This window comes from Vicugna pacos, chromosome 31 (assembly GCF_048564905.1).
Source record: "Vicugna pacos chromosome 31, VicPac4, whole genome shotgun sequence".
Classification (NCBI taxonomy): domain Eukaryota; kingdom Metazoa; phylum Chordata; class Mammalia; order Artiodactyla; family Camelidae; genus Vicugna; species Vicugna pacos.
Window position 1 is genome coordinate 18,760,500 of NC_133017.1, and position 17,408 is coordinate 18,777,907.

The 17,408-nt window shown below is 41.2% G+C and overlaps 1 protein-coding gene across 1 annotated transcript in view; it reads left to right on the top strand.

The window, feature by feature from the left end:
- The window catches only part of EBF2 (EBF transcription factor 2), a 183,276-nt gene that overhangs the window by 155,154 nt on the left and 10,714 nt on the right, over nt 1-17,408 (top strand). Inside the window, exons 11-14 of the mRNA XM_072952584.1 lie at nt 8,468-8,556; nt 9,863-9,928; nt 10,010-10,187; nt 11,778-11,963. Of these exons, the coding sequence (XP_072808685.1) occupies nt 8,468-8,556; nt 9,863-9,928; nt 10,010-10,187; nt 11,778-11,963 (519 nt within the window). The remainder of the gene's footprint in view (nt 1-8,467; nt 8,557-9,862; nt 9,929-10,009; nt 10,188-11,777; nt 11,964-17,408) is intronic.

Consider the following 17,408-nt stretch of genomic DNA (forward strand, 5'->3'; position numbering starts at 1 on the left):
CATATTACATCAATTTTAGGTTTCTTGAGCAAGACTCTCTTCCACTGTTTTTTTGTTGTGGGGGGGGTGTAATTAGCTTTATTTATTTACTTATTAATTTTTTAATGGAGGTACTGGGGATTGAACCCAGGACCTTGTGCATGCTAAGCATGCACTCTTACCACTGAGATATATACTCCTCTCACTCCATTGCTTCCTTTCTTCTTGGAGAATGTTGGGATTTGAAGTTAGGACAGGAGATATCCTCTAGTTCTGTGGCCTGGACCCCTTACTGGCCCGTGGGCTCCGTGCACATCTGCTGAAAGTGAAGATCCTTTGCTGCAGGTAAATGCCCACGTGTGCAGACACACAGCTAGGCTCTGCCTCTCTGGACTTTCATCGGCTTCCTGATGGCCATCCATAGACGTCACGATGATCCTAGGCTCCGACTGAAGACTTACCAGTGAGGATGGCTGCAACCCAGGCCAGCATCCCAGAGTGGCAGCCTCACTGGGCACTCGGATCTTCCTTCACCGCAGAATCCTATTCATCTCCTCAGATTTTTGCAAAGGAGCTTGATTGGCCCTTGATGTTGCCGTCTTTGTGATCAGGACTATTGGTCAAGGGTAGAAATGACCACCTGCTTGCAAAGTCAACACCGGCTTCTTTGAGGGTTGACCAGAAGTCTCACTGAGAGTCCCCTTTCCATGTTAGCCAGTGTCCCTTATATTTCTGGGAAACAGAAGTAGAGGCATGAGCTAGGGTAAGCATTATCTGGTTTACACGCCTCCTCTCAAGGAAAAACGATCATACAAAATTTATACATCACACCAACCCTTTGGGAAAATTAATATTGAGTAACAGCCAGCTTTTTTTTCATATGAGTGGTTCCCACTAGATATTTTTAGTGAAATACTATTTACTTATAAAAGAAACCCTTCACACGTTGCCTATAGTTTATATCTCTTCATTGGGTCCAAGATATGTCAGTAACCTCATATATTACACCCGCAGTCAAAATGAGAAATGACACAAAAGATCTGGGCTCTCAGGAGAAATATTATGAAATCTCAAGGTATTGATGAAAGTTTTTCCAAGGCTGATCCAAATGGGATTTAGATTCTGTGGCAGTTGAAATGTGTATTATTAAACTCCTTAAGCAAACCCGAATGACTCCCAGTGGAGGATTAAGACATTCTATGTATAGCAAAGACGAAATTCTCATGTCTGAGTTTTCTCTATTGAATTCCCCCTTGATTAGCTTCTGTAATATTTAACTTCATGCCATGCCATAATTATTTAATAAAAGGTAAATATAAATTATATTTCAGTGGGGATATGACCTTTTACCTTAATGTTATGTTACTAAAGAAAGACATAGATAAATAGAGCCTATAGGTGGAAGCATATTTTTAATTTACTCTGTTTCTGCCTTGCCAGCATTTCTCTGTGTCCCTGTCAGCCAAAGGGCTTGGCAGGACTTCACAACACCCCTGCACTCCACGTGGTAGGAGAGGTTGTAAATTCACACCGATGATGGCGGTTAATGATCTGGTTGGCCCTTAGAGACGGTCTTGGTGCTGGTCTCGGGCAGCTCATTAGCTAATTGAGGCTTATGTGGCTCGCACCATGGCTGAAAAGTCCGAGAACACCCATGGAGGTAGGGAGGGGGGCAAAGCCAGGACTTGAGGTGAGGCTGAAGCTCGAAGAAGCAAAACAACTGGTCAGTTGGGAAGTTACTTTGGAACCAGGGGAAGAGTTGTCCCATGCAACCTGATGTTTTGAAGGCTGCAGCCTTAGGGATTGCACACCTTGTCCTCTTACAGTTTGGTGTTGACTAAACAGTTTGGACTTCATGGTTAAGTGGAGTGGTGTTGGGGGGGAGGGGAGGGTTTTGTGCACACATTAGTGTGCTTATTGTCCATATAGATACAGGGAACAGTGGGTTTCTCTGTGGTCTTTCTCATCTTGGATGCACACGTAACCCCATCCCATCCCACAGTTCATGCTTGTGAAGTCTGGCAGGGTCTTGCTGGGAAACACAATGTGAGAAATAGATGAGTAAGCCAGATTTGCTCACTCAATTTAAAACAGGAATTGCTAGCCCAGTGTGGTCAGGACAGTCTGCTATTTCTGACTTAGGAGGGAGGAGGGCAGGGCGGGCACATTAAACCAGACATCACCCTTGGGTCCTGGCGGTTTTCATCTAATAGGGAGAATCATCAGCATGACTGTGTGATAACGTCTATGAAGGAGAAAGCGTTCTGTTTGCTGATTACAGTACAGCCCAGCTTTATTTTTTATTTTATTTTATTCTTTATTGAAGTACAGTCAATTACAATGTGTCAGTTTCTGGTGTACAGCACAATGTCCCAGTCATGCATATACACACATGTATTTGTTTTCATATTCTTTTTCATTAAAGGTTATTACAAGATACCGAACACAGTTCCCTGCGCTGTACAGAAGAAACTTTTAAAAAAAATCTATTTTTATATAGAGTGGCTAACATTTGTAGTTCTCAAACTCCCAAATTTATCCCTTCCCACTGCCTTTGGGAAGGGATAGAGAATTCCTCTGTGAGCAGCAGGAAGGATGGGGGCCAGGAGCTTAGTGGTGGGCTGAGGGTGGACCACTGGAGCGCTAGTGAGAGGGAGGGAGAACCTGCCGGGGGTGGGAGACGGGTAACCACACCAATGGGAGGGAAGGGACAGAGACAGTCATGGGGACAGCAGGGACCTGGGTGGGGGTAGATTTTCCACCTTATGGGATATTCCTTTCTTTATGGTCAGCAAGGTGTGCACATACCTGTATATACAATTTCCACTTTCCCTCTACAAGAAAATGGGCACCTTAAGTAAGAAAATGGTACATATTTGAAAAAAGACGTGGCAATGATTGATTTAGAGCATTTTGTCACCGAGTCTGCTCATCCGACAGCACCAGGGTGTTACGTATGTGTTTGTTGTTTGACACCAAATGGGGCTCCTCTCACCCCTAGTGGCTGAGCTGTCAGACAACCTGGGCAGGGCTTCACCCTGCGATGTGCCCTTTGCAGGAAGCTGCAGAGGAAGCCAGGTAGCGGGGGCAGATGGAAGCGGGTGCAGGGAGCAGGAAGAGGAAGCAGCTGGCTGCATGGCCACGTTCCACCCTCTCTGCCCTTCGCCAGCTCCAGTCCAGCAGCGAAATACAGAAGGGTGGGCTTTGGCCCAAGGGGCTGCTGGTGTATCTCCGGGGGCTTGAAACTACATCTCTGGTTCTCCAGCAGAAAAGGGGAAGAGCACAGGCCTTGAGAAAGACAAGCCAGAGTACAGATCACACCCACACTGCCTGGAAGCGCATTTACAATGGGGATAAACTCATGTCATGGGGTCGTAATGAGGATTAAGAGAGCTAACATCTGTAAAAGACTTTAGCGTAATGCCCGTAACAGTGAGCCTGCAGTGCGTTCTAACAGTGATCATAACAATTTTCATCATTGAATATTATAGCTACTAAAAATCCTGTTATTAAAGAAAAAAGTCTTCTAAAATTGCTGACATTATAGTGCTAAGTGGGAAGAAAAAACACAGCTTCTGGGATGATTCTAATTATACACACAGCTATTCTTACACGTGTTTCTGGGTAAGATGGTAACATGACTACAAGTGTTTCACCTGCCCCCGTCTCTGGAATATATCAGAGGATGTCTTCCAAAAAAAAAACATAAAAATAAGGGAAATCAGGTATTCGTGCTTGCAGCTAGGCTGGTCTCATTGATATGCCAGAAATTTTGGCCCGTTGTGGTGATGCATGCAGACGGGGCGGTGTTGGAGGAATGGGTGTGACATTGTGCTCATGGGAAAAGAGGAGCCGGGCCAGGGAATGATGGAGGGGACCCTGACAAAGTGTCCGAGGCCTTCTGGGTCCCCACTCCAAAGAATGACCACATGCAACACAGCAGAAACTTGATCTTGAACGGGAAGTGGGTACTCACCAGTTCTGTGTCCAGAGAAGCTGTCATTACTGTGTGAGGAAGACAGAAAGATGTCCTCAAGGGCCCCGAAAGAATCCAACCTTTATTCTTACCGAGGTGACCTGACTGCCGGAGAATCGGGTCAGCGGAGGATGGAAGGATGGAGAAGTTACGGTATCACAGGACCACTGGTCAGCAGAGAAAATGGTTAAACATACAACATCCGAGTTATTGTTAATACAATGGTAATGCTTGATGGAAGCATGAAAATTAATGTCTAAGCGATTCAGTCCTTAGAAAATCTAATAATGCTAATATTAGCTGAAGATGTTAAACCACCAACAAAAATGTACAAGTAGAGAGAATGAGGTGGGGAAATTAAAGATAAGCAACATTTCTCATATTTGAGAGGCTCAAATAATTGGAAAAAAATTAAATATTTTTAGAGAAACCTAGAGGTATTACTTTAAATTAAACGAAGGTGTGCATCTTTCTAATCACTAGAGAAAAATATATACATTAAAAACCTATTAGGCATACAAGGAGAATGTGGAAGGACAAATTTATAGTAGCAATTATGTATAAAATATGTTAAATAATATGATCAAAAGATATATTAAATAATACATTTAAAGCATTTCCCATGGAACACAGACAAGACTAATATGAGTTCACAAAAAAACTTAATAAATTCTGAAAGGCAGAGATTCTGCAGGCCACCTTTTTGAATCCAGTGCAATTAATTAGAATAAATAATTAACAATTTAATATCCAATCACCTAGAAATTTCAGGATATTCTCTTTGGAACAAAAGGAAGACAAAATTAGAAACAGGACTATTGAAAAAGTTACAACGAAGCCGGGGGAGGGGTGGTTGTGGAGAGTTATAAATAGGAGATTAGGACTTTTAAACAAATTCTCTGTTAGAATCTATGCTAAAACATTTTAAAATCTTGATGAAATGCTTGATTTTTCTGATGAATGATGTCTGTTCACTTCGGATAGCATGAGGTGGGGGTATCTTGAGTGGGAGGAGACTATGGGCCATCCAGGTGGAAATTTCCAGCCAATTCTTGGATAAACAGGGCTGAATCTCTGGCAAGCTCTCTGAACTGGAGATAAAGATTGGTGAGAGTCAGCATGTAGCTTGACATGGGTATCACGGGGACACTGATGAGGTTGCCGAGGAAGAATGGATAGCCCAGCAAAAGACTCCCTTGGCAACGGTTGTCAGGAACATCATTGTTTACAAGATGGACAGGAAGGGCAGTCCTCAAAGTAGGCTGAGATGGCATGGCTGAAGAGGCAGGGGGTGAAAAAGGGGAGGGTGCCTTCAGGAAAGCCAGGGAGTGGAAGTATTTCCAGCAGGAGAGTATTCCAGTGTCAAATGCTAACCTGAGTTTAAGATAAGAATGGAAAAGTTCCTCTTGGTTTGGCTAAGACTTCATCGGTGACTTTCACTAGAGCAATTTCATTAGGGTTCTTTCGGACTTATTATTTGAGAGATAATATCCATGCTATCTAAATTTCATAGTGCATAGGATAAAGTATAGAAGGCTTTTCAATTTATGTTTCAAAGCTGGTGTAAAATAAAAAATCAATCAGAAGCTGACAACAGCACGCACTCTGTCCCAGTTATTAATATGGGCACACAAATTCCTAGCAAATAATAGTAACACACTTGTTGAGGGCTCAAAACGTGCCAGGCCCTATTCTCAGTAGCGTGATTGATTAAATCCTCACAACAGCATTCATAAGAAAATAGTAATAAATTGTATTCAGAAATATACTAAGAGAAATTATCTACCACATCCATGAGTCAACGTTTAATGGTGAAATATTGAGAAATCTATTATAAAATACAATGTAAATTGGTCCAGGGGGAAAATTCATATGATTGCAATTTTCTAAAATTCTAAGAAGCCCTGATAAAAACCCTTGTCAAAGCATGATAACTAATATCTGTCTCAGCCACATTTGGTGCTGAAATGTTAGTGTCAGTCCCATTTAAAGGGACAAAAGGCAAGAATGTCCACTATTATTCTCTTTTTAGGTACTGTCCAGGAAGTTTTAGCCAACACAAGAATGGGATTAAGAGAACTAAATGGAATTAATATACTTATCAAAAGAAGACAAAATGATCATCACTTTTAGCTGTTCTGAATGGACCAGCTAAGAAGGAACAGAAAAAAGTAATTACATCTGTCAGGAGTTTGGTTACAAAATAAGAGAGAGTTACCATTGGTTAAGATCTTTTATGTGCAAAGAACTGTGCTAGGGGCATTGCTTCATTTAATTTTGACAGCAAACCCATGAGATGGGTTTTAAGCAGAAGCTTATGGAAATTAATGGCGGAGATGGAATTTCAAACCCAAGATCTACTTGACTCTAAAGCTGATTATCTTAAAGACTGCACCGTATACTGACACACACTACACTCATACACGCTGCCTGCGCAGACTCGTAAAAACCAAAGTGTTTCTAGGCGCTAGTAAAATTCTTAGAAAATGTGAGGAGGAAGTAATCGTATTCACAATAGGAACAACAAAAAGCAAAATACTTCACAAAAAATAAAAATGAAAAACAAAAAACTTATTACCTATACCATGAGCGGTACACATTTTACTGGTGGACCTAAAGAATTCATGTATGTGTATATATGTGTATGTGAACACGCACTCCGGCTGTGTGTGTGTGTGTGTGTGTGCGCACACGCACATACTTACCAGATCTTGAAGTTGTGATGGTCTTTCTACCTATAATATCTGAGGACACATTGGAATATGATATTTAACATGGTGACAGAGAGTTAAAAATATTAATACAGAAAGTGTTTTTACAAGTAAAAATACGAAGATTAACCCACCAGTAGAAAAGAGAGCTGAAACTATTAATAAGCAGTTCATAAAGGGAGAAATTAAAATGAACAGCAAGTATCAGAAAAAATTCTTCAACGTCACTGATGAATAAAAAAATGTAAGTTAAAATGACCACATGCATTGCTGGTGGGAGTACAAATTTGAACATTCTTCTGAGGAGGGATTTGACAGTATGTGTGAAAGGCCTTAAATATAAATCATAATTTTTGGTCCAGTAATTCTAATTCTTGGAATTTCCCAATTGAAATAATTGAAGTTATGCACAAAGGATAATTATTGCTCTGATTTTTATAATAGTGAGAAATTAGGGCCACGTTAAATGCCAGACATTAGGAGGCCATTTAAATAAATTATAGACCATGTCGTGGAAAAATATGCAGGAATTTTAAATAATGTTATAAAAGAATATTTAATAACCTGGGGAAAAGTTTGATATATTGTTAAATGGATAAAAAGTAGGTTATGCAACAGTGTGGATTGTGTGTCTCTGAATAATTTTAAGTATGCGCTTGCATTTAAATCTTGGAGGCTGTAAGCAAAAATGTGAACCCAGATCATCTCTAAAATGGTGAGACTGGATGATTTTATTTTTGCTTCTATATTCAAAAATTTTAATAATTTCTTTAAAGACAAGATGTTGCTTTGAGAGTTAAAATAATAGCAACCAATATGCATAAAACATATATGCAAAAAAGAAGATTAAAAAGGAAATACACCCTCCTGTGTTTACTGCTGCCTAATGGGAGTGCAGGTAATGTTATTTTATCCTTTGTATCTTTTTTCTCTGCTTTGATCATGTATTAATTTTAAAACCATAAAATCTGAACAACACACTTTTCAAAAGCAGAGGAAGAGAGGAAGGAGAAAGGCATCAACCCAGAAGACACTTGAGCATAGCAGAAATGCTGAAATAGGTCATTCACTCGTTCACCCCCTCACTCATTCACTTCACAGTCGCTGACACTAAGTTCCTACTACGTGCCAGACGCTGTCTCCAGCGATGTGAACGCAGTGGCTAAGCAAAACTGGCACGAGTTCTGCTCCCTTGGAACTTGCAGTTGGAGCCTGACATTAAGTGAACGTGCGTGGAACGAAATATAATTGAAAATTCTGAAAGCGTATTATGCATAAGAGTAGGGCTTTATGAGAGTAAACTCACCGAAGGTTTATATACGTATGAATGTAAATATTTAACAGCTTAATTAGGAAAAAGTGATATTCAGGAGAAGAGTCACTAGACGATGAAGGTAGGCTTGGGGACGGGAAGGAGGGGGTGAAGGGAGAGGCAAGTAAAACACGTTGCCATCTTCATAGGAACCTGGGATGGGATCCAGTCGACTGTGTAAGGTTTCTGATTATTTGCGAGTGAGCAGAGAATTCTATGTGTGCGCACTTAGGGCAGAAAAGATGGCATAATTACAATAATCCTGAAATTTGGAGCTGTCATTCCAATGATTAAATTACTGTTAATTCCAAACTTATACATGTGAATTAACCAACATGAATAGCAGAAATCCTTGACTGACTGTATCCAGTATGAATCAATTCCTAGACAGATAGTATCAGAACCTTTCTGTTACCCATGGCAGACGTAATTAGAAGCTTTGCTTTATGGCCAGGACACAGACTCAAAAAGAGGGCTTTTGTTTTCCAGCATTAAATGAACCCACCATAGACTACGGCTTCCAGAGACTGCAGAAAGTCATCCCAAGGCATCCTGGGGATCCGGAGAGATTAGCTAAGGTAACACACTGCGGAAAACGACATATGAAAAGCTTCTTGTCGAATTTCAGCAAACTGAGAGGAACCTAGCAGCTTGAGTCTCTTTAAAATTGAATTAGGCCCTGGAATTTGGCTAAGCTTGAGATGCAAGATGCACATGAAGTATCTACTATCTATGAAATATATTGTGATTAATCTCTGAGGAAATACAAAAATCTGAAAATGTGGGCCTATAAAATAGATACGCCACGTGTTTTCCGCTTATAAAACATTGGCAACTTTATGAAAATAAATAATTCTGTAACTGCTTAAACATGTAAGTTCCATTCCTTTGTATTTAAATGTACTTTTATTGACCCACAATCAAAGGGACACTTTAACCCACAATCAAGTATTCGCCAAGGGCCTAGTATGTACACAGATATTTAATAGAGTGAAAACCATCTCCATATGAAATTTCTATGAAATGTATCACTTTTAAGTGAACTTGCTTACAGAAATTATTTTAGCTTTCTTTATTTAAAAGTACATCCATGTATTAGGTATTTGATTAATGAGAAATTATTAAATTTTAACAATTAGGTTTGCATTTTAAGCACATACATTATAAAATGCCATGGTCTCTTTTCTGTGAGTAAAATCCAAGCACCACAGTTGCTTCTACATCACACCTTTATTTTCCTCTTGGAAAAATCCCCAGCCCCACCATTAAATTAGATGATACCTGGAAAGTAGGTTAATAGCAATTTAAAAGGCTGTTAAAAACAGGAGGTGGAAAAGACAAAATGAGAGGAAAGGGATTACTGATTACTAATTCTCTCTGGTTAAAGTGAACAGGGGGAGATATTATTGAAAGAATTCATCTTTATTAGAATAAAATTTTGCAGAGGCACTGCCAAGATAATTTCAGTACTCTGGACAACTCCTTGGCAAACCACTAAACTCTCGTCAATCAATTATTTTAAGAGTATTTGGTTAATTAGAGTACCAGATTTTTTATAGAATGGTCTGAAAGTAGCGTTTAATGGAACTTCCATGACATTATTAATTTTAACAAACTCCACCCTTCATCTGGTGGTTTTTTGTTTTGGTAGCCAAGATGTTTATGGAGTCCTTTTCTCAAGATGAATTCCACATAGATATATATTTACGCAGGGATTCATACATGTGATTACATTCTACCTGTCAAAACAAACACAGGACCACTTGGCTAGTACATTTGAGGGTGATGTCTGGACTTCTGATTTTTATATATAATTTTCCTTTGTGTTGGCCATTTTTGCATTTTTACTTGTTCTTATGCCCGACCTTTCTCTTCTTTTTCTAGGAAATGCTGTTGAAAAGAGCTGCAGATCTGGTGGAGGCGCTGTATGGGACACCACACAATAACCAGGTTAGACACTCAGCTTTTACACTCCCTGGATCTTGACTTATTGCTGGATAAAAGCACTCACCTCAACCTGCCGTCTTGTAGGACATCATTTTGAAGCGAGCCGCAGACATCGCTGAAGCCCTCTACAGTGTCCCCAGGAACCCTAGCCAGATCCCAGCTCTCTCTAGCTCTCCAGCTCACAGTGGCATGATGGGCATCAACTCCTACGGCAGCCAGCTGGGGGTCAGCATCTCCGAGTCAACACAGGGGAACAATCAAGGTACTGCCTTCCTCAGAGTCAAAATGCAGACGTCTTAGACACTCAAAACGGTGGTTCTGCTGGAGGTGGGGGAGTTAAAGCTTGATTCATATGCCGTCAAGTGTGTGTCCCAAACAAAAGCAATGCAGTCATTGGATTATCTCAACATTAGGTGTATTGGTAGACTGAGCTTTTGGGGCATCGGGTGGAATCCTTAAATTGGCAATATTTAAGGATAAGATTAACTATTATGAATTTAGAAGGGTTTTGGCTTCCTGAAACTAGATTTTCAGGTATTATTTGAATAAAATGTATGCTTCTGCTCTTGTGATCATCAAATTGAATCAAAGAAAGAAGCTGAATTATTGTCGTTTTCGTTTATTGGACCCAACTTCCTAGTATCAAGGGTGAATGACTCAGATTTACTGGGTAACTTCTACTTGTATGTTATCTCATATACAAATATATGCAAATGTATGCAAATATAGCAACACAGTTAACTGTGCTTTTACACATAAAGCATATTGTGTAAAGAGTTTTGTCTTTGAGGTTGATTTTATTAAGGTGCTAAATTATTATCAACCATGTTTAAAAGGAAGTAAATGTCTCTGCTAATGTCCCTAAGCTTGCGATAGTTTTATTTCTAATTTTATTCATCCATTGCAAAGGAGTTCCTCATTCTCATGCCCAGGGTGAGTTCTTACAGAAAGCTGGGTGGGATATATTACCTTATTTCTCCCCCAAACTTGGGTCATTTCTTAAATAACTTTAGAGACAGTTATCCATGTGGGTTATAACAGGATAGATTAGGTGATGTCTCTGTGCTGGGGTTTCAGAAGTATGGGGAGGACTTGTCCCTTCCCTCATGCCACTCATGGATTGGATCTCCCTGCATTCAATTGTTGGTGTTTCCAAGTCTTTGATCAAAGAATAGCACATTTAGATGAATTCATCAACGCATTTTGAATGAAAATGTTCCCCACCCTCACCCAGCAGAGCATGGTGACAATGCTGAACTTCCAAAGCGGTGCTCTGCGGAATGCCAGTGGCCCTTGAGATGGTCAGTGTGTCTTTCCCCCACCACACCCAGGAATGATGCTGTGGTGTGTTAAATTTGGGAAACACAGGGTTAGCAAAGTTATACCAGTTTATTTATTCTCTGGGCCCTTCAAAAGCGAGTCTTCCAGGAATGGCTGCAGTATGCACCATCTGTCAAGGTTTATCTGACCACAGAATGCTTTGCTCAGTGATACCCATCGGTATCTCAGGGGACTCTGGTGTCACGTGAAATACGATTTGGGAGATGCGGCTGCAACACTGCCATTAGTCATTCACTCCTTGGTGTGAGTTGAAGGTGTTCACTGCAAATGGGAAAGAGGAGGAAGCGGGGAATTATAGGGCAAGGTTTTGTGCAGGATGGAGAAGAGACAGGAAGGTATAAAAAGTCTGATGACAAGCTGCAGACTTCCTCCTGCGGCCCACAGTCAGCTTGGTGGGATTCTGTAGCCGGGGACCAGGTGGCCCTACGCTGCCGTATTTGGTCCCCGCCGTGTGTGTGTGTGTGTGTGTGTGTGCAGGTCTATTTACCTGGGCTTTGTCTTTGTTGTCCAGGATACATCCGCAACACGAGCAGCATCTCTCCGCGGGGCTACTCCTCCAGCTCCACCCCTCAGCAGTCTAATTACAGCACCTCCAGTAACAGTATGAATGGCTACAGCAACGTCCCCATGGCCAACCTGGGTGTCCCAGGGTCACCAGGGTTTCTAAACGGCTCCCCCACCGGCTCTCCTTATGGAAGTAAGTGCCCTGTCCGTCTGTCCGGCTCTCCCTGTCTCTCTGTCCCTGGGTTTTACTATTCAGCCTTTTAAGGGAGAGCAGCATTCCAACATCTTACTGCGTCGTGAAGGAGGAGCCCAGTTTCCTGATGCGACGTCCTTCCTGCTTTTCATGCTTTTCCTTTACTGGACTCACGTGGGCTCATTTGGTGACTCAAAGCCTTCCAAGGGAAAGAAGGCGTCCCTTCTTACAGAAGAGCCGATGTGGCTGGTGCAGATGGGAGTGAGGAATTAGGGCTCCATTTCAGTGAACGTTCCAAATACTCTTCATTCAGCTCTCCCAGATGTAGTGTTTTACTGAATCGTCACAAGAACACACTGAGGTCAGTATTTGCTTGTTGTCCTAGGCGAGGAAGATGGGTTCACAGCGGGGAACTGGCTTACCCAGAATCCCACAGCTGGAGTAGCGCAGGGCAAGAATCTGGACACAGAGTTCATGACCTCAGGTTGCTTTGTGTAACACACCTTGCTCCCTTCTGACTTTGCTACATGACTCACCCCTCCCTTATGCACCTCCAGAGAGATGGAACTTGACTGCGGGTGACAGGGTAATATATGGGGACAGAAGCTCTGAGTCCTAATCTGTGGGCTGGCAACAAGCTAGACGTTCTAGGAAGTTTTGAGAACTCATGCGGGTTGCTTGGGGGCTAAGCTGGGACTTGCACGATGGTCCCAGGAGCCTGAGAGGAGATGTGTTTTTCAAACCTACTTAGGGGATGCTTCCCTGAAGAGTCTGATGGATCGAGCGGAGTGTCTTTGAAATGCTCAACCTTGTTGCAAGGCTCTGCTGTAAGCCTTCTGTCTACCCAGAGCGGTTCCCTCGGGCCAGGGTAGAGGGTGCGTCAGGAAGTGATGCACCACGGGAAGGGTCTGGGGGTGCCGCTGTCAGCCTTGGGACCTGCGGTTCCCTGGGGACACACATCCAGGAGTTAGTTCCGGGTTATTTGTTCAATTCACTATACTCTGCACTCTGCTTAGCGTGGTGAAGACACAGAAACCGAGTAGGAGGAGTAGCAGAGGCTGGTTCTTCTAGGACAACTGAAGTCTCGTTTCCGCAAAGATGTGGGTTCTGTGTTGTGTCCTGTCAGATGGCCCAGATCAGTCAGGTCAGAGGGAGCTAGAAAAACAAGTCCTCCCTTCTTTCTCTTTCCCTTCCTTCCTTCCTTCTTTTCTTTTCTTTCTTTTCTCTTTTCTTTGTTTTTCTTTCTTTCTTTCTTTTTCTTTCTTTCTTTCTTTCTTTCTTTCTTTTTCTTCCTTCCTTCCTTCCTTCCTTCCTTCTTTCCTTCTCTCCTTCCTTCCTTCTTTCTTCCTTTCTTTCCTTACTTATTTTTACCTTATCTTGTTCCAAAAATTTTCTGGGGAGATACAAATAGTCTGATGGGTGTATGAAAGTATAAAATAGAAACTATAAGAAACTGAGATAAAAGAAAAACCATGGGTGGGAAAATTAGATGTATCTGAGGGCTACAACTGATGCCATTCGGTCTATTCAAGGGAGCCATTTATTTGGTTTGGAGGCTTAGAAGATGTGCAAGCAAAGAGAGAAACACTATTTGTCATCACATTTTGTGTCCACACATTGTTAGTAGTAGGAGGAGGAGGAGGAATAGCTCGGGAGAAACCTGATCTTTCTGTGGCTAAGACCTGGGACAGATTTCTCCCGTGCATCCTTGTGGAGAAGGTCACCTGCGTGCAGAAGGGACCACGTCTTTAACAGCCCCCACAAGTGATGCAAGGGCAAGAGAGCCACTGGGTAAAGAATACCACAAAAGAACCATCCCAACAGTAAGGATAATTTACGATTACATTCCACTTTACAGCCTGAAAAACATGTTCACACATAGAGTCCAGTCAGATCCTCACAACAACCTTCTGACATGGATAGAATCATCATCATCATCATCACTTATTTGTATATAACGTACATATTTATATATAATTGTATTTATTAATGTAATTTATTTTATTATTAGTATCATCATTTTCCCTTTTAAGATAAGAAGGGCTGTTAAATGACTTACTCAAGGACGCACAGCCAATAAACAGCAAAATTTGGACTAGAACATTTGTCATCATCACATTTTTAAATTATTCAATAATATTAAAAATATTTCATATACTTACACGACTAGGCTGAACCATATGAAACTACCTCTTCTTGATCTCCAAAAATGTGCAGTTTCATATGTTCAGTCCTTTGCTTATGGATGAAATGTGTGTTAGGTTGACCCATGTGAAATTGTCATTTTCGCAGATCAAAAATGGTCAATATAATCATACAGTGTTTAGTGTGGTGACGGAGGAGGGAGAGAGAGAGAGAAAAAGACCGGAAGGGGTGGGTGGTGTGTGGGTGGAGAGACAGAGAAAGAGAGAGAGAGAGTGAATGGATGAGAGGAATTGCCCATAGGGTGTTGATGGCTTGATGTTTCTTACTAGATAATTCGTTCGGTAGGCGGGACCCTCCAGCCAGTGGCAACTTCCTTCTACTATCTTTTCTCATTGATCACTCAATCCCTCAGCCACAAGAAGAATAATAACACCCCAAGTCTTCAAATGACCTGTTAAAACAAGAGAGCAACTATACTTCAGCAAAGAAAAGACTCACACACAAGAGAGCATGCACAAAATAGAATGATGAAGGCGCCCTGCCCGGAGGGAGTGGGAGACGCAGATGGGAGGGTCCTCCCGCTTCCTACTGGGTCTGCGTGATCCCTTGTGCCTTCCTTTCCCGAGGGAGGGTCTGAAGCAGTTGCAGGCTGGGAACAGAATTCCAAACAGTGCATTCATTACAATAAAATCCCCTCCTGCAAAAATACGGCATACCGCATGGGGTTCATTACCATAGCAGGTGACCTGTATTTCTAACCCTCTAGGTCTCAAATTCTCTGGGAGATTTAAAAAAAAAAACGCTCCGGGGAAAACCATTTCATCAGTTCGATTCCTTGTGTCTCAAAACACCGTCCTCTAATTTTTCATTCTGTTTTTGAAACTGCTCTGATGTGGCCGGGCCATGCCATGGAGCCATCCCTTGCCAGAGATGTTAGAAAGAAGCCAAGCCAAGCCTCTCGGTCAAGTTGACTTGCGTTACGGCCAACGCAGAGTATCAAAAACCTGCATCTTTTACTGTTTTTGCTCTCACACCACTTCAAAAATGGCCAAACAGATGTTTTTTCAATTTCGCATACAAACTTCACTTCCTGGCGGTAGCGGTGTGTGCCAAGTTCCAGCTCAGTGCAAGTTTTTATGGCCGAATTCTAAACCCCTGACAATAGGGGGTTATAATGAAATGCTGACAGACCCCTTAGCGCCAGCAAATGCAATGGTTCGATGCAAAGGAGGATCTGTGCCCGGTGAGTTCCAGCTGGGACAGTATAAGCCAGTCAATCCTTAGAAGAAGAAAAGTGCTTTTTCCTTAACTCCCCATGTTCACAGACATTTCTGGGCCAGAAGTGCTTGTCTTTACTTTGGCCTCTGTCCACAGAGAGAGGTGTCCAGAGAAATTCTCAATTTCGAGTATGTGTGGTTGATCAACTTTCCTAAAACGGTACACTCTGGTGTCCCCAGAGATGTCTACTCAACAAGCGTGCACCACGCGAGGGACCACTTCATCCAAAGTTGAACAGCCACCAAGCGCATCCAAAGTTTGGACTGGGATGCATGCAGACGGGAATCCAGCCTGTCCTCAGGGGTTCCGACTTCACTCGCATGAGCTTAGACCATGCCCTTGGCCTCGACATTTTCATATTTTCACAACAAATATCAAGACATTTTCTGTGGTAGAGTATTACATGGTTATTATGGAAAATCTAGAACATGTGAAAATAGTTTTAAAAAGAAAGCATACGCCCACTGGAAAAAAAAAAGTCTTGTTAACATTTTAGTGTATTTCTATTGTCTTTTTCATCAGAAAAGAAAAAAAAATCCTACTACAGTTGTAACATTCTCTTTATAAACACTTAGAAAAGCATGTCTATGCAAACAAGAAAAGAAAAAGGACACCCTTTATTTGTTCTAGGCGGAGGTAACCATTGTTAAGTTCTAAAGGATCGCCTTCCAGGCGTGGATAGATACATTCTGAAAATTGCAGTGTCTGCTCTGATGCACGGCTAATGGGATTCTGATGTAAGATCCATGAAAGACAGAGTAAAAGAAAACTGGCAAAATTATCAAAGTCACAGATACGAAGCTGGACTCTGTAAAACCCGCCAGCGATGCGGACCTGTGTCCCACGAATGGAGAGCAGATATTCAGGTGCAAGTTTGAATTGCAAAGTCAACACAATCAACAGGCTTCTCCCAGAAATATGAGAATTTATTGGTCCCCTTGCCACTTGGTTAATGAAAGGTTAACAGACAACCTTGTTTACAAGCAGTTATACCTTAGGTCGAAGAGGAACGTTAATATCCAGGAAAGCTATTATGCTTATTGCTAAGGATTACATTATTTTTTCCCCAAGAAATAGAGATTTTTTTCCATTTGTTTCCTTTAACAGCTTTTACTGCTTTCTGCTATCTCAAAAGCAGTGCATGCTCATTGTAGAAAATTTTGAAGATATGGACCAGTAAAAGGAAGAAATTTAAGAATATTCATAGTCCTACCAGCCAGAGATAACATTGTTAAAATTTAGGATGTATATCGCATCCTTCTAGACTTTTTTTGCTTTGTATGTTTTTTAAAAAAAAATAAAAGTGGGCTCATGGTCTATGTAATTATGTAATGTGCTTTGTTTATCTGAAGAGGCATATCTTTCCATGCCATTAAATACTCTTCTCCAATATTAGTTCTAATGTTTGCATAGTGTTCCATTTTATGGACCTAATATAGTTTACAGCTGCTGGTCACATCACTCATTTCCTAGTTTTTTACAACTATAAGAATGCCCTTGGATTTTTTTTTTTGGCACATTTATGATTATCTCCTTGGGATTAATTTCTAGAAATTAAATTAGTGGGTTAAGAAGTATGCACATTTTAAAATACTTTGATACATGTTACCAAAGCCCCTCCAGGGAGGTTAGTTCTCCTGTTAGAGAACGAAGAGTGTCTGTTTCCCTGCCCTGTTAATTTTTTCTTAATCTTTATCAACTTGGTAAGTGGAAAATAGCATCTCATTGCTGTTTTAATTTGCATGCAATCACTAATCATAGGTCTATAAAGGTCTTTTGGTCTTTTTCATTTTCTCTTTTCTGTGACATTCCTTTCCACGTCCTTTGCCCCTTTTTCTACTTGGATGTTTTCTGATTAATTTATAAAAACATTAGCTACTGAGGAGCTGAACATATCTAAATAATTATGACAAATATTTTTCTTAATTTGTCATTTGCATTTTCTGCATGAGTTAGTTTTTTTGTCACATGGAAAAATCTATCTGGTGACATTCTGTTTAAGCTTTGGGGTTGAAAGGATGA